The 23151-nt window shown below is 41.4% G+C and overlaps 1 protein-coding gene across 1 annotated transcript; it reads left to right on the forward strand.

Annotated features, from left to right (window-relative positions):
• Positions 1-5972: 5972 nt before the first annotated feature.
• Positions 5973-22465, forward strand: LOC136861491 (hemolymph lipopolysaccharide-binding protein). Its single transcript, XM_067138825.2, has 5 exons — positions 5973-6037; positions 9222-9397; positions 14382-14499; positions 19540-19815; positions 21869-22465. Exons 2-5 carry the CDS (start codon positions 9239-9241, stop codon positions 22048-22050), a joined length of 735 nt encoding a protein of 244 aa, XP_066994926.2. The 5' UTR covers positions 5973-6037; positions 9222-9238; the 3' UTR covers positions 22051-22465.
• Positions 22466-23151: the final 686 nt, after the last annotated feature.

A 23151-nucleotide genomic window follows, 5' to 3' on the forward strand; every position in this document is an offset into this window, starting at 1 on the left:
ATCTGCTACAGAGCCCATTTCACGCCAATTTGCCACTAGGTTTTGCATCGCAGACTTTGTTGGACGTTTTGCCAAAACACTTCCAGTCTTAAACTCTTGCGAAAACAGTTCCGTGGCGGGCGGAGTGGTTCAGACAGTTGATGCGCATGCCTTCTGACCCCAACTTGGCGGCAGGTTCGATCCTGGCACAGTCCGGTGGTATATGAAGGTTCTCAAATACGTCAGACTCGTGTCGGTAGATTTACTGGCACGTGAAAGTACTCCTGTGCGAATAAATTCCGGCAAGTCAGCGTCTCAGAAAACCGAAAGAGTAGTTAGTGGGACGTAAAGCCAGTAATATTAGGCCCTATTATTATTATTATTATTATTATTATTATTATTATTATTATTATTATTACTACTACTATAAACAGTTCTGCACAGGTTTTCCACGAATCGTGCTTCGCATAACACTCGGCAATGAACACGCGCTGTTTTATCCTGAGAACCATTTTGTGTTGCATTCAACTGGTCACTAAACACGTCAACTCCTCTCACTCCATCATACGTAATGACACAGCGACGTACTCGGGAGATGCGGGAGATGCGCAGGGGAAGACAAGTGGCAGCAACCGGTTGGTGCATCGAAATCACGGTTTCCAGCATTTCCTGTGACGGGCAGTTCTCCTGATCATTAACAATGGTCAATTCCACGTCAGTCTTATAAATATTTTTCGGGTCCGTTTTATTTTGCCCATCCTGTATAAAGCTCTAGCTGCCCATACCTTGTGAAGAGTGTCCTAATAGTCAGGAAACGACCCTTTCTACCAGGATCCTCTATGGCAGGGCCTCTCAGGGTGCATGCGCGTGATGCATGCACTGTGCACGGTGCAAAAGGCGACTTCGCTTGGTTGACCAGAGTGCAGACCCCCCACTCCTCTCTCCCTACACCTGTCTCCCCGTTCGGCCTGTCTCCGCGTTCCTCACTTTCACTGCTGTTTCTCCCCCACTGCGAAATGTTTACGTGTGGTGAGCGGAGACGCACAGTTGTATGGGACAAGGTTACCAGTGTTATTAAAAAAATTAAAAAAGTGAATTAGAAATACACATACATGTTTGAGAGGAATGTAAACATAATTTAAAAAAATGCAGAACCTGTAACCAAAATGAAAATGCTACAGTACTGGAACAAACCTCATTTGTGGATATAGAATGCTCTTCTTCAAGCTGTTTTAACTTCCTTAATTCTTTCTCTCTGACGTCTCCTATGATTTCACAATAATTTTCCGAATGTAGTCTGTTGTAGTGTCTTTCAATAGACGATTTTCTTACGCACGTAATTATCGTCCCACAGAATAAGCATTTGGCGTTATCGTCACGACAAACAAACAAAAAAAAAAAAAGTTCCCAGTTCGATTGAAATGGACTTTCGGAAGTCTTTGCTTTCTTCGAAAAGGGTTGCTCCATTATTATGTTGTAGTCGTGCGCTTATCTATTTCACTGATAAACACGTCGTCTACCATCAAACGCTTCGTCGCTCTCAGCACACTACACCATCCGAGTCAAGCCGAGTTGAGGCGAAGCGTACCGATGCACAGTGCACAGAGCCTATGCACCTCGCTCTGCACGCGTGAGAGTTTGGGCGTTTGAGAGGCCCTGCTCTATGGCATCTTCTCTGTTCAACCTCCGTTAGTCAGCTGTAGTTCCCACCTTCCATAGCCCTTGTTAAACTTACAGGTTGAACATTTCTTCTTATTTTTTATTTCTCCTCAGTCATGGTACTGATGACCCGGTATGTGATTAGCGCCGTCACCCAGCTGCTGGCTTTCGACTAAGATGGCCGAATTTCAAATCCTGGTGGATCTTTGGATGGTATTTTACGGTGATAAATCACGTTGCGGTGCTCCTCTGTTTTGTAGTGGTTAGTGCGATTAGCTGCCACTCCCGGAGGTTCGGGTTCGATTCCCAGCTCTGCCACGAAATTTGAAAAGTGATACGAGGGCTGGAACGGGGTCCACTCAGCCTAGGGAGGTCAACTGAGTAGAGGGGGTTCGATTCCCTCCTCAGCCATCCTCGAAGTGGTTTTCCGTGGTTTCCCACTTCTCCTCCAGGCAAATGCCGGGATAGTACCTAACTTAAGGCCACGGCCGCTTCCCTCCCTTTTCCTAGTCTATCCCTGCCAATTTTCCCATCCCCCACCAAGGCCCCTGTTCAGCATAGCAGGTGAGGCAGCCTGGGCGAGGTACTGGCCATCCTCCCCAGTTGTATCCCCGACCCAGAGTCTGAAGCTCCAGCACACTACCCTTGAGGTGGTAGAGGTGGGATCCCTCGCTGAGTCCGAGGGAAAGCCAACCCTGGAGGGTAAACAGATTAGGCCTAAGAAGAAATCACGTTGCATCACGAAGGGCATTCGGCAAAAATTCCTAATGGGCCACGGTACATCGAGCTACTGCACAAATGACTGGTAGGCCTATAGCTGAATAAAGTTAATTTTTACGACTTGTTTTACGTCGCGCCAACGCAGATTGGTCTTACGGCGACAATGGGATAGGAAAGCGCTAACATTGAGAACGAAGCGACCGTGGCCTTAATTAAGGTGCAGTCTGGTCTGAAAATGGGAAACCACGGAAAACCATCTCCAGGGTTGACGACACGGGTTTCTAACCCACTATCTCCAGAATGCAAGCTGCCCAAACCGCGTAGCCACTTGCTTGGCTCCTCCTTTTTCCAAACTATCACTTGTTTTTCGTTGCGGTTTTCTAACTTCACCTCAAGACGAATGTCGTGTGGTGCCTAACGTAAATGACATGGCCACTTTCATAATTAATTACAATACACACACTAGAACAGGGCCTGCCTGACCGAAGCGGTAGAGGAGTGCTCGGTTCAGTCTGAAGGACGTGGGTTTGATTCCCATTCAGGGAGTCGAATAATTAAAGAAACGAGATTTCCACTTCCGGAGGTGCACATGGCCCTGAGGTTCACTCAACCTACACAAAAAATGAGTACCAGGTTAACTCCTGGGGGGCAAAGTTTGCCGGGAGTAGAGCTGACCACTCTACCCCATTAAGTGCCGAGGTTATGGATAGTGGAAGCCTTTACCTTCTACGCCTCCAAAGGCCTTCATGGCCTGTACGGAGATGACTTTGCTTTATTTTTTACACAAACTAGAACATGTACTGCATCTGCAGAGATAATTTATGTTCATACATGATGTAGCAGGGCCAATTTATAATGTAAATCAACCGGGTAAATGTATCCACAAACTTAATTACCTGAGATAATATTTCTTAGTGACTGATAATGTACGGCCAATCTATATATATACAGTATATATAAAAGTCATTGTATGTATGTGGGTGGGTGGGTGGGTGGGTGGGTTTGTACCACATCTCCTCCCAAACCATTGCAGCGATTTTAACCAAATTTGATACACTTATGACTCGGTATCAGGAGACAAACCGCGTGGGGGTAAGACATCCCTAACACCCCCTGGGGGCGGGGGGGCGAGGGGGGTCATATATAAAAATAAATGAAAATAGTGTCGAATCCATACTTTTCGGGGTCGCTGAGATCAATAGTGACACTCCAATTTTTTTAAAGTCCAAGTTCAGCCCCCCTTTGTGGTGGGGGCGAGGGGGGAGTGATATATACAAATAATCGAAAATAATGTCGAATACATAGTTTTCGGGGTCGCCAAAGTGAATAGCGACACTCCGGATTTTCAGTATCAGGAGACAAACCACGTGGGGGTAAGACACGCCAGGAACCCTTAGGGGCGGGGGGCGAGGGGGGTCATAAATAAAAATAAACGAAAATAGTGTCGAATCCATACTTTTCGGGGTCGCTGAGATGAATAGTGACACTCCGATATTTTTAAAAGTTCCAAGTTCAGCCCCCTTTGGGGTGGGGGCGAGGGGGGAGTGATATATACAAATAATCGAAAATAGTGGCAAATACATAGTTTTCGGGGTCGCCAAAGTGAATAGCGACACTCCGGATTTTTGGTATCAGGAGACAAACCACGTGGGGTAAGGCACCCCAGGAAACCTTAGCGGCGGGGGGGCGAGGGGGGTCATATATAAAAATAAATGAAAATAGTGTCGAATCCATACTTTTCGGGGTCGCTGAGATGAATAGTGACACTCCAATTTTTTTAAAGTCCAAGTTCAGCCCCTTTGGGGTGGGGGCGAGGGGGGAGTGATATATATATAAATAATCGAAAATAATGTCGAATACATAGTTTTCGGGGCCGCCAAAGTGAATAGCGACACTCCGGATTTTCAGTATCAGGAGACAAACCGCGTGGGGGTAAGACATCCCAAACACCCCTGGGGGCGGGGGGCGAGGGGGATCATATATAAAAATAAATGAAAATAGTGTTGAATCCATACTTTTCTGGGTCGCTGAGATGAATAGTGACACTTCAATTTTTTTTTAAAGTCCAAGTTCAGCCCCTTTGGGGTGGGGGCGAGGGGGGAGTGATATATACAAATAATCGAAAATAATGTCGAATACATAGTTTTCGGGGTCGCCAAAGTGAATAGCGACACTCAGGATTTTCAGTATCAGGAGACAAACCACGTGGGGGTAAGACACACCAGGAACCCTTAGCGGCGGGGGGCGAGGGGTTCATATAAAAAAATAAATGAAAATAGTGTCGAATCCATACTTTTCGGGGTCGCTGAGATGAATAGTGACACTCCATTTTTTTTAAAGTCCAAGTTCAGCCCCTTTGGGGTGGGGGCGAGGGGAGAGCGATATATATAAATAATCGGAAATAGTGTCGAATACATAGTTTTCCGGGTCGCCAAAGTGAATAGCGACAATCCGGATTTTCAGTATCAGGAGACAAACCACGTGGGGGTAAGACACGCCAGGAACCCTTATGGGCGGGGGGCGAGGGGGTCATAAATAAAAATAAACGAAAATAGTGTCGAATCCACACTTTTCGGGGTCGCTGAGATGAATAGTGACACTCCGATTATTTTAGAAGTCAAATTTCTGCCTCCTTTCGCATAGCGGTGAGAAAAAGTGAAAAACAAAATTTCGAAAATGACCGAGAGAATGGACGCATGTGTGTATACTGGACCTACTGTCTGGAGAAATATACCCTAGGGGTAAGAGACTCCTAGCCTCTAAAGTAGGGGCGAAATGTAAATATTAACCAAAATGACCGAAATTTGCGTCTAATCCATAGTTTTCGGGGTCGCTGAGATGAACTGTAACACTCTGGATGCCGTTTAAGATAAAGCTCAGTCCTACTCGGCAGGCGGATGAGAACTGGCAAAAAACTGAAAACGACCAAAGGGACAGATTTTAAGGATGTGTGTATGTTTTAGCATATCTCTCAATCAAACTTGGTATACACATGACTTACTATATAGAAAACATTACTGTGGAGGTCAGATACACCTAGCCCCCGCTGGTGTTGGGGAATGAGAGGGGCTGACGTGCAAAAATAAGGAAAATAACCAATATTAATGTCGAAATCCATTGCGTATGTGTCGCTGATACGACCTGTGACGCTGTGGATAGCGTTTAAGTCCACGTTCAGCCTCCATCGAGGCAGGAGCTGAGAAGGGCTTAAAAGTAAACAGTATAAAATGACCGAGATTAGTGTTTACTCGGTAATTAAATAATCTAAAACTTGAAGTCAGATACATCTAAATAACTATAAAACTACGTGATAAGTCGTAAAATCAACATCTCAAAAAGAATTCTATAAGCATTCACTTCACACTCAACTAACTGGTAATACAAATATTAAAAGCAAACATTCAAAAACTATCCGGGCAACGCCGGGTACTACAGCTAGTATATCATAAACCAAGCTCTCGAGATAAGTTGGCACACATATTGATAGTAAGAATAATTTCAAGGAAGGAATTTACGGGTTACGAGGTTATCTTCAGCGTGTCAGTCACATGATTAGACAAGCATACGCTCTGCAGAGAAACACAGACCACAAATTCCCCTGTCCTTCTATCATGATATAAAACAACGAACGAAGCTGTGATGCAATAGTAACATAACTGATAACATAAATCAAATATTGGTAAGTCTCGGGTTCACTTTCATTATTGTTTTACAGTACTACAGTACTGTAGTGTAAGATCGTGTATTCAGGATGATATTCTTCTTCTTATTATTATTATCTCTATATGTAAACAATTAAATGTCTGTCTGTATGACTGTCTACCTTCTTGAACGACATGTAATCGACAGAGTGGAATTTCATGAAATTTTGCACGAACATCCTCAGAGGGATGTCCGACTTCTTGGCTGAATGATCAACATTGAGGCCTTCTGTTCAGAGGGTCTCATGTTCGACTCCCGGCCGGATCGGTGATTTTAATCGCGTGTGATTAATTCTTGTTTCGGGGACTGGGTGTTTGTGTTTTTCCCAACATATTCAGGCAATACAGTACCAACCGCCAGAGAAACACGCAATAGTGACAGCATCCCTCCATATAGGATTAGCGCCTGTAAGGGCATCCAGCCATAAAACAGGGCAGAATTAACATTTGCGACACAGTTCGCACCCGCGACCTCACAGGTGTGGAAAAAGTGGTAGAAGAATAAGATTCTCAGAGGGATCTGTCATAGGCTACAACTAATTGTGTATTATTTGAAAATAAATATAATTTGCAAAATCATTTGACGCTGCGAGAGAGAAGGTCTAGATTTCGGAAGGAAGCAGATGAGATTGAAACTGAGGTGGAACCCGAGTGTTTGCCTCATATGAAAATAGGAAATAAAGGAATACTATCTTCAGGGTAGTTCGAACCTACCATCTCGTAAATGATAGAACTGCACAATCCTTAAGTCTTAGCCACTTCATTCGGTTTATCATCATCATCGTCATCATCATCATCATCATCATCATCATCATCATCATTATCACTGTCATCATGTTCACCTTCGTAGTGGAGGATGGAAAAATGTCTATTTGACATTGCATATCGTACGATGTCGGTATGTAAACGAACTCTGGTGAAACATTTTTGTTCACCGACCAAATTAATTAAAACTGGCATAGATCGTCCACCAGAGATCTGGCTTATTTCGCCATCTGGCAGAGTAAAAGAGAACGACGAAATTGACGCACAGGCTGCCTATTTCTGATCCCATTAAATGTCTGCATATAGTAGCTGTGGTGATAAATTATTATTATTATTATTATTATTATTATTATTATTATTATTATTATTATTATTATTATTATTATTATTAGATGCAAAAAAGACCAGAAAACTGATCACGCAAAGCTCACTTAGAAGTTGTGCATTTCCTTCTTTGCCAGGCAACCTTCAATTTTTCTCTCATTGTGGTTCTTCGTTCTTCTGTCCACTTAGCTCCTGCCTTCTTCTTGTGGTTTCTCTCTGATTCGGCCACTTTGATTCCTGATTTTTCCAGGCCTTGGTGGATTTCCGTTGTCCACCTATTTGTTTTGATCTTTTCTGTTGCCTCAAGTAAAATACTTGTCAGTCTGTTTTCCGGAAGGCGTTTGATGTGTCCGTAAAATTTCAGGCGTCCTTTTCTGATGTCGGCCGCAAGGTTTGAGAGATCCTCGGTTTTTATGTGAGATTGCAGTCTGTATCCTTCGTCAGTCAGTTTTGGGCCGAGAATTTTTCTGATGATTTTACGTTCCTCTTTCAGGATGTCTTCGAGTACTGTTTTTCTGTGGAAATCCAGTGTTTCACTCGCGTGTAGTATTTCAGGTTTAATCACAGTGTTGTGATGTCGAATTTTGGTGAAGATTGAAAGGCATTTTTTGTTGTAAATGTTTTGCGTTCGGCCGAGGGCTCTCTTCATTTTCTGGATGCGGACCTCGAGGGCCTTCTGTTCTTTTCCTGTTGGTATTACTATTATTATTAATATTATTATTATTATTATTATTATTATTATTATTATTGAAAAGGAAGGTTTTTAGTTTTACGGCATTATTGATATGATCATAGCTACGGGGATCCGAGTTTTACGTGGAATCCAAACCAATGGAACGCGGTATTTAAAAAATTCCACGCACATTTGTCGGAATTCGAACCGCTCCACACTTTTCCAAAATATTAATGCACTTCTTTGAAATAATTTAAGAAATGACTCGGTAAACAATTGATAGGGAATCTGTCACCTGGGAGACAGCCCTAAATTCAGATCAGTGGTGACTGATTTGCTAGCGTGCATGCATGCAAAGGGTTAGTACTTTAGAGTCTCAGAATATCATCTCCGACATTGGTCGTTACCGAAGTCGTACGAGCTGAAAATGTTGCTTCGTTATGGACACGAACTCAATCCCATAGCGTTCATCAGTTCCGCAAGGGTTGTCGACTTAAGATCAATTTCATCTTTAGGCTTTTTCAACCCGAACTTTAAAGTACTTTATGTGTGGTTCGAAAGTGAATTCCCTATTAAAAATAATGTTCAAATATACTACGGTCAGTTTCAATACCCTCTGACCGGGCGAGTTGGCCGTGCGCGTAGAGGCGCGCGGCTGTGAGCTTGCATCCGGGAGATAGTAGGTTCGAATCCCACTATCGGCAGCCCTGAAAATGGTTTTCCGTGGTTTCCCATTTTCACACCAGGCAAATGCTGGGGCTGTACCTTAATTAAGGCCACGGCCGCTTCCTTCCAACTCCGAGGCCTTTCCTATCCCATCGTCGCCATACGACCTATCTGTGTCGGTGCGACGTAAAGCCCATAGCAAAAAAAAAAAAATACCCTCTGAACTTTGCGCTCGTAGGTCAGGCCTTAGGAAAATGTGATCGCTGAACGCTTGACCACTTTCAGCTTCTTTTCTCGCTGAGAATCAATTTAAATCCTTCGGTGCAAGGAGTGATGACATTTGAAGCACGAAATAATTATGTAATTCCCCGAATTCCTACAAAATGTTTAGTGTTTTGAATAAAATATGAGATTTGGTTTCACTGAGTACGGTATTCAAATATATCTTGGGACAAAGTCAGAAATGAAGAATTATGCATGCGCATGAATTATTTCTATTTAATATCATTTTTATTTTTTTGAAATTAAGCTTAATAAGTGTAATCAATTTTCAGTCTTCATTAATTCTTGAAATTACTGAGGGGTTAGTGTTTAGGACATAGTATTAATTCTACTATGAATGCAACATTATAGATTTGTGTCATCTTCTAATATTAGTTACAACCACTGTCAGTTTCATCCACTACTGTGTAAAAGTCCCTCTCTATTGAGCTATATTCTATTCTATACCACAGGATTCCGAGTAGTGATCATGGCAGCTCCACACCGTTCTTTACCTCTTTACTGCGCTGTTCTTCTAACGATGATTTTCTGCAATTCTTATGCTCTCGCCGAAAAATGTGGCTTGAATACGGAATTCAACATTATCGTCACCAGCCGACGCAATCGCACGGGTCACTGGATCACATCCGTGAGTATACATTTCAGAGATATTTCATTAAATAATATTTACTCAATTAAAATCTTTGTATGACTCCTTGAATTTACGGTCAGAGTACTGTCCTTATATTTAAAAGAACCCCTGGTTCGATTCTTGGTAGGGTCTGGGATTTAACTGCCTATGGTTAATTCCCGTCAGCTCGGGAATTGTGTGTTAATGTTCCGCTTAGTAGACACCTCTTCACATTCAGAGGATACAATGCAATGCCTACCATCACAAAGAAAAAACACAATACTAAATAGATCCTTCCACACACGTTTGGCGTCAGGAAGGTCAACCGGCCATAAAACATGAATATGAATTGGGGACTGCAATTGGGAAGAAAAGGAAGAAATGAAATATGAAGTAGGGACTCCAAATGGGATGAAGAGGAAGAAGAAGAAGCAGAAGAAGAAGAAGAAGAAGAAGAAGAAGAAGAAGAAGAAGAAGACGTACTTACTTTCTTCATGATTGTTCTTGTTTTGATAGTAGTAGTAGTAGTAGAAGGAGGAAGAGGAGGAGGAACGGGCGAGTTGGCCACGCAGTTAGGGTCGCCTAGCTGTGAGCTTGCATTCGCGAGTTAGCCACTGTCGGCAGCCCTGAAGATAGTTTTCTGTGGTTATCCATTTTCATACCAGGCAAATGCTGGGGCTATTCCTTAATTAAGGCTACAGCCGCTCCTTTCCTACTTCTAGCATTTTCCTACCCGTCGTCGTCATAAGAAAGGAAACTAAAATAAAGTAGTTGTAGTATACTCCAGTATTACTGCCTTACATTTTTAGTCGTAACGATGTAGATAAATATCGGTAGTCGTTGCGCCTGCGAAAGCCGCTATGTGATGATGATGTCGGAGAAATACTGACCCGCACTAAGTATATCATAGCGAGAATATTCTTTGTATAACTCGTCCTGAATGTTTCTGTCACTTCTTAATGTGGGATAAGTTGTATGCTAGATTTTCCGAAATTCGAACAACTGCCGAGTATATCCAGCATGGCTTTTAAATATTGTAGAGAACTTCATTTAGATGGAATTATTTGGATATGTATGATGGTTTATTGATTACCGACCAGAAAATAAAAATATGATTTAACACAGCATTTTCAAGAAATAAAGACGAATAATCGCAAGGAAATTCACATGTTTGGGATAGCCATTGCCAGTTAAGACAAAAGTGACTTCGTAGTTGGACAGAATTATCACATAGATTTACCACGATCGAGGTGCGATTGACATGCGGCGTGTCAAAGAAGGATAGAATCAGAAATTATACTGTACTGGGCTGGGTAAAGGTGACCAGATAGGATCCAGGATTCAAGGTAGGTCCTGCAGGAGATCCAGGGACTCTGTCATTTCGGATCTCAAAGAACTAAACTTGGAGGGGGCACCATTGCATAATATACAATAGAAATGAGGAAATGGAGAAGATGGTTCTACATAAACGACCCCGCGTCTCAATTGGACTAATCACGCTGGAGAAGAATGGAGAAAATACGAGGGTCATCCAGAAATTGTTTCCTATTTTTAAAAAGATAAGAAACCATAGTTTCATGAAAAACTTTATTGGCACTCGATAGAGAAATGTTGGAGCTAATTTTATACACAATAACCACCAGAACTGCGACACTTGTCATATCGCGGGATCAAATTTTACATGCCGGTGTCGTAGAAGTCTGGCGCCTGCGAATGGAGACAGAGTGTGGCAACCGTCTTCAGCTCTTCGTCCGTGTGAAAATGTTGACAAGAGGGCGAGGATTTCTTGAGGCGTAAAAAAAAATGAATATAACTGGGAGCAAGATCAGGACTGCACGGTGGATGATGAAGCACCTCCCAGCCGAACTCCTACAGAACAGGTGGTGAGTGCCAAGCCGCATGTGGGCCAGCATTGCCATGGATCAGCACAACACCTGTACTGAACATTCCACGCCTTTTATTTTGAATGGCCCATCGCAGTTTCCATAAAAACTTTATGACAGACCGAACCTCGCAGGCGGCGGGAGAAAGAATATGAGCCGCCATTTTGAGGCACTGCTGCTGCGCTACTGACACCAGGTGAGACTTGTCCAGCCGGTATATGAATGGCTATGTCATAGATCTGTAGTGGATGCACTTTTCTCCGGCTAAATACGTTTACTTTACAAGAAAAGTAATAGGTAAACTTTATTTCCGGGTAGCCTACGTATTGTAGGAACCCTAAGAGGACTGAAAATGCCCGACCAGACCATTTTTATACTCCTGCAATCAAGCGACCGTTCGAGTTTTAAACGTCATTAGATTACGACGTGAAGTATAGTTACTAGATCACTTTAGAGTTGCACTTGTCGGTCATCCCTACTATTTTCTACAGAGTGATAAGGCTTGCTTTACTTCGGTGTGTGGTGTTGTTATCATGGGCCCTCGCGCGTTCATTTTCCGCGTGCGGTTCGAAGTCAGTAGTGCGAAGGTAAACCATATAACAATATCACAGACATTTTTAAGAAGTTCGTTACTTATCAAATCACGAAAGGAGAAGTTGAAACTGCACGCTTTCATTCTCCACACATTTCTGGCACTTCGTTAGGAAATTATTCATCACTCGCTGTAGTGCACGTTGAGGAACCGGCAATTTATTGTCGAATATTTTATTTCAGTTCTTGTATGATGTGCGCGTTTGTCTTATACCAAGCATTTTAAAATTTACGCCAGAAATACTAATCACAGGAAGATGAATCGGGAAACCCAGGGGGCCAAAAATCCCTACTAATAAGTCTATTCTGTAGAATCACCTTGTGAATTTCGCAGTTTGAGCAGTGGTGGAGTCCTGTTGAGAAAAATGCAAACTCATGGTCCTTGTCAGTTAATAATCTGAAAGAAGGGTCAGTATGATATTCACATAAGTAACAGAATTAAAAGATCGATGCTCTCACGGCTCGTAATTGTAGATTTTGATTATAAGCTTTTGGGCTTTCGCTGTGCCAAGAAAACAAGGTAAAAATATTTACGTTTCGCAGAGAAAATCTCGTCCATTTAAGAGCAAGACTTCTCATCATTAGAAAAGTTCTCTGAGAAACGTTAAGATGTTTACCTTGCTTCCTGTAACTGTAGAAGTCCAAAATCGTATTATCATGTCTAGAATTAACTGTATTTTAAAAAAGGTCGTATAGTTCATCCACCACTGATGACACTCCATACACCGACTTCTGCTTCACTCCAGTGACGATTGTTTTGTGTGCATACATAACCATGGAGCTGGAACGAGTCTCGTCCGAGAAGATTTATTTGGGTCTATTGTACATTGCATACATTTTCCAGTCTCCACTAACAAAATATGAGCCTACATACAGGTCAACTGCTTGAAGAGTGTGTCACAGTTATTTTATACGGATTTAAGTACAATAATTTAGTAGACTTTTGTATAAAATTCTCACTTATTTTGCAAGATCGCGAAGTGATTTTTAGGAAATTTTCGAAACGATGACCAGTGTCATCTAACTTTTTCATTAAGAACCCTAAGCTGCTTTTTCTGATTTCTGAGGCTGGATATTTTACTTTTAGTTTCTTGAAGTTTGTTATAAAGATTATGGATTGCGTTACAACTCGGCAGATCTGCACTCGGAATCATCTTGAACCGTCTTTGAACTTCACGAGCTGATTGAGTTAGCAGATATGAAACCTACGTTAGTACATGCTGTGACGTTGAAAACGAACTAGCTTTCTTTCTTTCGAACAACCAAAACACGACTGCGACATCGGACACGTATACAAGATCACGTAGCAGGCATGCGCGCGCGCACACACAAAAATAGATGGGGTCAGGGAACGAAACATATGATGGCATATGGCTCGGTTCCCTTCCCTTGCGCGGTGAACGAGTGAGAAGCTCACTCCCGCAGGAAAACACCGCCTGCAGGAGTAAAACATTTCTGATCGCGCTATACCAACTTAGAAAGGCAGACCCTCCCATTTTCCCCCCAAATAATCTCATCAGCAGTCAGTGTCAATGTACCTTAAAGTTCTTAATATTGTCGAATTATATTCATTAATTACCCTATCCGTCCGGCTCTGTGGTGTAGTGGTTAGTATGATTAGTTGCCATCCCCGGAGGTCCGGCGTCGATTCCCGGCTCTGACACGAAATTTGAAAAGTGGTATGAGGACTGGAATGGTGTCGACTCAGCCTCGAGAAGTCAAACGAGTAGAGGAAATTCGATTCCTACCTCAGCCATCCTCGAAGTGGTTTTCCGTGGTTTCCCAATTCTTCTCCAGGCAAATGCCGGGATGGTACCTAACTTAAGGCCACGGCCACTTCCTTCCCTCTTTCTTGCCTACTCTTTTCAATTTTCTCTTTCCCCCACAAGGCCCCTGTTCAGCATAGTAGGTGAGGCCGCCTGGGTGAAGTACTGGTCCTCTTCCTCAGTTACATCCGCTACCAAATATCTCACGGTTCAGGACACTGCCCTTGAGGTAGTAGAGGAAGGATCCCTCGCTGAGTCCGGAAGGAAAACGAACACTGGAGGGTAAACGGAACAAATAAATGAACTAAATTACCCTATCCGACATCAAAACCAAACCCCATGGCACTACAGCCCTTGAAGGGCCTTGGCCTGCCAAGCGACCGCTGCTCAGTCCGAAGGCCTGCAGATTGCGAGGTGTCGTGTGGTCAGCACGACGAATCCTCTCGGCCGTTATTCTTGGCTTCCTAGTCCGGGGCCGCTATCTCACCGTCATATAGCTCCTCAATTCTAATCACGTAGGCTGAGTGGACCTCGGACCAGCCCTCAGGTCCAGGTAAAAATCCCTGGCCTGGCCGGGAATCGAACCCGGGGCCTCCGGGTAAGAGGCAGGCACGCTTCCCCTACACCACGGGGCCGGCCTAAATTACCCTATCCGAGATCAAAACCAAACATGAAGTTAATATTCAAACAGTAGATAGATGAATGTTTGTATATATCAAGAAATTGTATAACTTCCTTTTAATTATCATTTAATTATTTCAGTTCGAAGCGGAGAAGACTGAGCCCACTAGGACATCTAAGGAGATAAGTATCAACGTGACACAGAGCACTTCTTCTTGCCATGGACTGGAGACGTACAAACTAACGAGTACTGCTACAGGTAAGAGAGACTATCATATTCTGTAGTCACTTTTGTTCATTTCATCTTTTTATTTGATAACTTACTTGATTCACATCGACACAGACAGGTCTTACGGTGACGATGGGATAGGAAGGTATGAAAATGGGGAACCACAGAAAGCCATCTGCATGGGTGTCGACATTGGGGTTTGAACCCGCTATCTCCCGAATGTAAGCTAAGACCTACACGCCTCAAAATGGACGGCCAACTCGTTCGGTTAATATAGCATGTGTCTGTATATTATAGTAGGCCTATATGTAGTTTATACTAACTTAAAAACCTCAACTTTCGGCACATACGTCACATGTTAAATTTACATTACGGAAACGTATACGGGGTGTAAAAATAAAGTAGTACCGGATTCTTAGGACACATTCCTTATACATACAAGAAGAAAATATGTTATATGGACATGGCTTAGAAAACACTTTATTTACATTTAAGAACTCATTTTCTACAACTCTACATCGTGCAGTACATTAAACATAGGGAATACACAGGAAAAGAAAGTGTCAGCATACCACTTGAAACTCTTTCTTACATGGAATGTTGAAAATGCCCTCGGTTAGCAGTCAATGTGGATTTTGAATATTCGTCATGTCCTTGAAATAAGTCAAAATTCACCTAAATAATGCAAAACTTCCTTAACTTAGAGTTGTTGTGTTCACAAAAACGCACACTAATGCTGTTAGTTGGCACAATTATTTATTTACAATTAATTATATACAAATACATATATAGCTTTTATAGACCTGGAAAAAGCTTTTGACAATGTTCAGTGGAAAATACGTTCAAAATTTTGAAGGATATTCATTTGGACTGGGAAGACAAAAAAAGCAATACTAAACCTCTACATCAATCAAAGAATAAAGCTCGAAAGTAATGAAAAAGTATGCAAGGTGAGGATCAGGAAAGGAGTAAGGAAGGGGTGTTCCTTATCGCCATTTCTATTTAATTTGTACATTGAAGAGGCCATGAAAATGTTTAAATCAAAGACACCTGGCATTAAAATAAATGGAACAACTGTACACTGTATTAGATTTGCCGACGATATTGCACTTCTGGCTGACAATGAGAAAAACATGCAGATCATGCTCAACAAATTAACATTCATCTTAAAAGATTTCCAACTTAACATTAATGTGAGTAAAACTAATGTTATGGTTGTAAGCAAATCTAAAATGAAGCCAGAGGCACATCTCAAAATTGGAAATATTTTAATAAAACAGGTTCATAAGTTTTGCTACTTAGGATCAGTTATTACCGATGACAACAGATGCACTGTGGAAATAAAAAGAAGAATTTCCCTGTGTAAGAAATACTTTGAGGAGAAGAAGCAGCTCTTAATTAATAAATCTTTAGATAATGAACAAAAGAAATTGTTTATCAAAACATTCATTTGGAGTGTGCTGCTAAATGGCTGTGAAGGATGGACTCTCTTGAAGGAGGACGTGAAACGACTAGAAGCAGTGGAAATGTGGCTATGGAGGAAGATGACAAGAACTAGCTGGATTGAGAAGAAAACTAATGAAGCAGTGCTTAGAGAAATAAACACCCAGAGACATTTAATAACAGCGATAAAAAGGAGAAAAGCGTCAGTTTTTGGTCACATTCTCCGGCATAATGACTTCATAAAGAACTTGTTCGAAGGCAAGGTGATGGGAAAAAAGGCAGAGGGAAACCACGGAAGATTATTGAAGAGGTAGTTGAGATGATGGGATGCCAAGGTTATGGAGAGATGAAAAGGATTGCAGAGAGAAGAGATCAATGGTTGCAGCGACAAGGCAAAGCCTTTAGATAATGATGATGATATATACAAGTTACCCCTTACACACGCACATAATCTAAATCACTGCTGTCGCAAACAAAACACTTCACTCCGAATACATCAACAAACGACCATTTTAACAACTGGCTATCACGGAACCTATGGATATTACAACCTTGAAACAGTTTATTACTGACTGCCACAGTATGTCAGTACAAACACAACACGTGTTTACAAGTACAACTCCTGCTAAACCATAACTCCAGCTAAACAGTAACTCGTCTCTGCCATCAAGACCACCCCCTTACATAGGTGCCTAGACAGGCTTCTAGAAAGATATGTTACAAAATACCTTCTCGAAAATTCTAGAGTGCTTAATACATAGACATAATGTACAGAATATTCTACCATCATCTAGTGTCAAAGATACGTCATTCTGGATATTACAGTGTGCTTCACAATACTGTAGTGGATTACAAATCATATATGCAGGTAATAATAAGTTATACACTATTAATTATAGGTTCCTCCATTAACTGAACTCATATAAATATCTATATACAATACATGTTTCATGATATAACCTCACAAACAATGCGATCATCCGACTACGTAAATACTACTACTACTACTACTACTACTACTACTACTACTACTACTACTACTACTACTACTAATTCGAGCTCGATTATTTCATTATTTACCCATGAGTGAGAGAATATTGTTTTCAAGCTGTGTAAGTTTATCACATTTATATCAGAGTTTACAGTATTCTAACGTATCCGATAATCCCTTTTTAAAAAGATCCTGCTCAACATATCGTTAAACGCACTCTCTCCCTAGTCTAGAATAGTTTACACCGGGCGAGTTGGCCGTGCCGTTAGGGGCGCGCAGGTGTGAGCTTACACCAGGGAGATAGTGAGTTCGAACCCCACTGTCGGCATCCCTAAAGAAGGCTTTCCGTGGTTTCCTATTTTCATACCAGACCTTTTAAGGCCACGGGCGCTTCCTTTCCACTCCAAGGCCTTTTCTATCCCTTCGTCGCCATACAACCTACCTGTGTCGGCACGATGTAGAGCAATATTGTAAAAAAAATAAAAACAATGAAATGGCGTATGACTTTTAGTGCCAGGAGTGTCCGAGGACAAGTTCGGGTCGCCAGGTGCAGGTCTTTTGATTTGACTCCCTTAGGCGACCTGCGCGTAGTGATGAAGATGAAATGATGATGAAGACTACACATACACCCAGCCCCAGTGCCAGCGAAATTAACCAATCATGGTTAAAATTTCCGACCCTGCCGGGAATCGAACCCGGGTCCTTTGTGACCAAAGGGCAGCAGACTAACCATTTAGCCATGGAGACGAAGGGAAAGTTAATCTTGATCTCTGGTATCATAATTTTTCGTGTTTCGGTTGGTTACTATCTTAGATGCTCTGTTTCTTAGCAGAATGCTAACTTTAAATATTGTTACGATGGACACATTCATTGTGAACTTAATCCTCAGGAAATGTTCTCATTCAGCGTGAAGTGGTGGAGATTAAGCTGAGGACATTGTGCGCCATATCCTAAATAGACGAATTATGAATCGAAGGGTATACAATTAATCATTTCTCATAATTATACATAGGATTTATATGCTGTATAAATCACCAATGTAAGCATGAAACTATGCTGCAAAACCTGGTGAAATATGCATTTATGGACGTGTGGTTAGGGACGCGCGGCTGTGAGCTTGCATCCGGGAGACAGTGGGTTCGAATCCCACTGTCGGCAGCCCCGAAGATGGTTTTCCGTTGTTTCGCATTTTCACACCAGACAAATGCTGGGGCTGTACCTTAATTAAGAACACGGCCACTTCCTTCCAATTCCCACGCCTTTCCTATCCCATCGTCGCCATAAGACCTATCTGTGTCAGTGCGAAGTAAAGCCACTAGCAAAAAAAAAAGAAGAAGAAAGGATTATCGTAAATTAGGTAAAAAGTAAAATATTCATTGAGAAACTCAACGATTTTCCGGTCATTCTGGATTATCACAAGGACAAAGTTTAACTACATACAAGTAAAAAAACCCATCTGATAAATAACTCTAAAACTTCAAAGATGAATAATGCAATATAGAGTCTACGGCATTAAACATTTGCAAATACAAAACAGTAATTAAAGAAAAATCCGCTGATTATTACGACATTGACGGGTATACAGGCTGTATCAAAACTCAACGGCAAAACTTTTAGAATGAATTTCTTATAGAGAGAAAAGAAAACTCAATGTGCTTTGCGTCGCATCGACGCACTTAGATCTTATGGCAACGATGGAATAGGACAGGCTCGGGAAGGAAGCGGCCGTGGACTTCATTAATGAACAGCCTGATGCCTGATGCGAAATGGGAAACCATGAAAAATCATTTTCAGAGTTGCCGATAGTGGGGTTCAAACGAGGATATGACTACATGGGTTCGGAAATGCATTATTACAATTAACCGATCTTCAGTAACGTTAGTGCAACCCGACACACTGTTACGCTGAATACGTCTGTGACACCAGCTGGAACACACTGTTCACGTGTCGGGTGAAATGTTCAGCGCGACTTTCTCCTGCCCGAACACAAGCTACGGTACCGCTCTTCTTCGCATTGAACGATCATAAATGCCTGCCTCAATGCGCACACGGAGAGTTGGTTCATTATCAACAGCAATCAAATACACGACAGACATAACGTCTCTCCAAAGGTAAAAGTCTAGTAGAACGTGGTGGCCGAGCAAAGGTCGGATAACTCTGCAATATTGTTCATTTCCGGACCCAAGTTGTCGTACTATATTTTTCTTCTCCCTACTTGATGAATCCATTCCTGAAGTTTTGTCGTTGAGTTTTCATACATCCTATATAAAGGGATCAACTGTAAATGCAGTTAACATCAAACACACATTTAGAAGAGCTGGGTTTCTCAACAAGTGACAGACAGAGAGCAGATTCCATCAACATAGTCATGAAACCCGCGAGGTGAGACAACCTGCTTTTTCACCCCGTTTATCATCATATCATTGTCTGCTGCCCATTTCACAACTTTGTCGAGGTGTACTGTCTGGAAAAAGACTTTACATAATTACAGCAATAGTATTAAGAAAATAATCATACCTAGTGAAATTGGCCTTAAATCGGACGGTATATTCCAAACTGTTAATGAAGAGGACAGTTTTCTCCTTACGTAACTGTTTGTATTCACAATAATGTCATCTTACGTGTTTCCTTTGCAGTATCAAACCATGTCTTCAGGCCTCCGTCTGACTATGAACTGGTTGATGAACAGTACTACTACAAACTGCCACACGTTGCTGTATCGTGGCACGATGCTCGGACAACTTGTGAAAAAGACGGAGCCCATCTTCTTATAATAAACTCAGAGGACGAAGCTCTGACTGTGAAGAGATATAGAGACCGAAAACCCAAGCTATCTGGAGATGTGGGTATCCACGACACATGGGTTGGAATCAGCGATGAGGAGAAAGAAGGAGAATTCAAAACTATATTCGGTGAGATTAACTATTTAGTTATTTCTATTACTTCCTTTCAGTTTTATTTCATCAAATTTTATGACTTACATGGATCAACTATAATAATAATAATAATAATAATAATAATAATAATAATAATAATAATAATAAGAATAAGAATAATAAGAATAATAATAATAATACCTTACATTAATGCCCCAAGGTACTTTTACTTGAAGATGCGTACCGGTACTTTTTATCTTTTTAAAAATATTTTTGAGAATTTTTTGATATATCCGTTTTCTTTTTCTATCGTCAAGCAGAAGATTTGTTTTACAAATAAAATACTACTCTTTGATTTTTAAAGTGGGGAACCTCTAAAAATCCCACAAATCTTCCAAATTCGTATGTTGCTTTGTAAATTTTTATACGTGTTCATTCCAAGTACGTATTATGTCCATGTCATCAGATTCCTTCAAATTACTCAGTCCCCAAATTCCTTACCAGGCGATGTCATTGCATATTTACATTAGCCATGAATAGTATTTCGGAGAATATTCAAGTACCGGTATCTAGTTTCATGGTCTATCCGGGAAGTTAAGAAAAGATGCTTGAATCTCCTTGTTGGTCAGTTATAACATTCTGCCTCAATCAATCACCAATAATCTGCATTTAGGGCGGTCGCCCAGGTGGCAGACTCCTTATGAATTTATTTACCTCACATGTAGATTTATGTATAATTGTTTATCTATCTTTTCTTAAATATTTTCAACGGACTTGGAAACTTATGGAACATTCCCCTTGGTAATGTATTCCAGTCCCTTACTCTTCGTCCTGTAAATGAATATTTGCCCCAATTTGTCCTCCTGAATTCCAACTTTATCTTCATATTATGATCTTTTCTACTTTAAAAACTCTACTCAAGCTTATCCACCTACTAATGTCATTCACCGCCAACTCACCACTGACAGCTCGAAACATATCTACCACATAGTCTACCATTTCGTCTTCTTACTCCCAAGTCTTCCCAGCCCAAATTTTGCAACATTTTGGTAACACTACTCCTTGTCGGAAATCACCCAGAACAAATCATACTGCTTTCCCTTGAATTATTTCCAGTTCTCGTATCAAGTAGTCCTGGCGAGGGTTCCGTACACTGGAGCTATACTCTAACCGCGGTCTTACCAGAGACTTATACGCCCTCTCCTTTACAACCTTACTACAACCCCTAAATACTCTCATAACCATGTTTAGAGAATCGTAACCTTTCTTAACTACCTCGTTAATATGGTTACCCCAATGAAGTTCATTCCTTATATTGTATTAACACCTATGTACTTACAGTGTTCCTCATGAGATACTATCACCTCATCAACACAATAATTAATACTGAAAGGACTTTTCCTCTTGGTGAAACTTACGACTTGACTTGCATCCCATTTACATTCATACAATTGTCTGCTGTCCATCTCACTACATAGTTTAAGTTTCCCTGCAGTCGCTCACAATCCTGCCGTGTAACAAGAAAGCGGTAGTAAGGAAAGCAACGGTAAGGGTCAACACTCAATGTATCGTATTTCCACCAAAATAGATGTATTAAAGTTAAACACGAGGATAAAGTAAAAATAAACTAAGCTATATCCGGACAGGTCATGATGGTCCATCCATGATTTGAAAATTAAGACTTTGACTATCCGTAACTTCAGAACTAAGTGAGGTAGAGTGTGTCACCCTGCTTCCGGCCTTCCCCCCCACAAGAATGAAACTGCTACTCACTTTTAGAACAGGATGAGTGAACCTCAGCATCACGTGCCTCTCCATAACTAGGAAGCTCGTTTCTAAATGTTTCAATTTCCTGATGGGTAACTGAATCTCCTTTCTTCCGGCAGAACTGAGCAGACCACCTCCTTGGTTAGTAACAACTCAATGTAGAACACACAACTCACAAATTCTAAATGTCTAATTTTTACCCCATGGAAGGACTTTTCATAAATTCGCTACTTTGTATGAGTGTTCACGTACATATAAATAATTATTTGTTCTTTTACTTGCTTTTTGTAAATTGTACTATTATAGTATATCTTGGTTCCAGGTCAACCATTTGCAAGCACCGGGTACCCAAAATGGCAGGGAGGATCGCCTCAAGATGGAACATCATTTAACTGTGTGTACTTTTCGACTTGGAAAGGGTATTTAGGTTTGGCCGTTAGAGATTGCAAAAAATTGCAACCCTTCATTTGTGAATTTGACGTCCTGCTGAGTCCAAGCTCGTAGTAAGGCACATGAAGAATTCGGAGTATCTGCTTACGATCATTGAATTTTTATGTAGGAAATACACTATACTCAATATTCAAGACTACTTCTCTGCCTCTTTTGATTGACGAGTTAGTACAACATTAGTTGTGAACTGTGTTTTTGTGATCAATTATGTCTGATGGATTTGTGGATTTTGTCTGAATCAATTTGAACCTAAACTTCTACTCACAAGATGAAAAATATTTTCTATGACATACTGGCTCCTATAGGCAACATGATCACCCTCATCCTCAAAATAGGTCTTAGAAATTATATTGCTATTTATGTTTATGTTTATGCAAAAGTTGCCATTATATATGCCATAGTTTATTTTTAAGCGGTACGTATTTTGTACAAAAGGTGGATTATTTTCAATATATTGTGATTAACTGTATTCTCATTCTTATTATTATTCTACCGCTTTCCCTCACGTGTGGTGTCGCGGGTGCGAAGTGAGTCACACTTATGTGGATTTCGTAATGTTTCATGGCCAGATGCCCTTCCTGAGTCCAACCTTATGTGGAGGGATTTAATCACTATTGTGCGTTTCTGTAGTGGTTGTTAGTGTGGTGTGTTGTCTGAATATGAAGAGAAGAGTGTTGGGACAAACACAAACAGCCGATATCCGAACCAGAAGAATTAACGAGACGCAATTAAAATCCCCGATCCCGCCGGGAATCAACCCGAGACTCTCTGAACCCAGCATCTCAACGTTGACTATTCAGCCAAAGATTCGGATACAGTAAGTAACTGTACAAAATACATTTGAAAGTTGTTAAATTTCCTTAATATTTGCCGGGCTTACGAATTAATGAAAACAAAAGGGACATCCCCTCTACGTTTCAACTTTGTACTACAGAAGGTTATCAGGGTCCGCCTCTGTGGTGTAGTGGTTAGTATGATTACCTGCCACCCCCGGAGGCCTGAGTTCGATTCCCGGCTCTGCCACGGAATTTGAAAAGTAGTACGAGGGCTGGAACGGGGTTCACTCAGCCTCGGGAGGTCGACTGAGTAGAGGTGGGTTCGATTCCCTCCTCAGCCATCTTGGAAGTGGTTTTCCGACGTTTCCCATTTCTCATC

The sequence above is a fragment of the Anabrus simplex genome, chromosome 1 (genome assembly GCF_040414725.1).
Source record: "Anabrus simplex isolate iqAnaSimp1 chromosome 1, ASM4041472v1, whole genome shotgun sequence".
Lineage (NCBI taxonomy): Eukaryota > Metazoa > Arthropoda > Insecta > Orthoptera > Tettigoniidae > Anabrus > Anabrus simplex.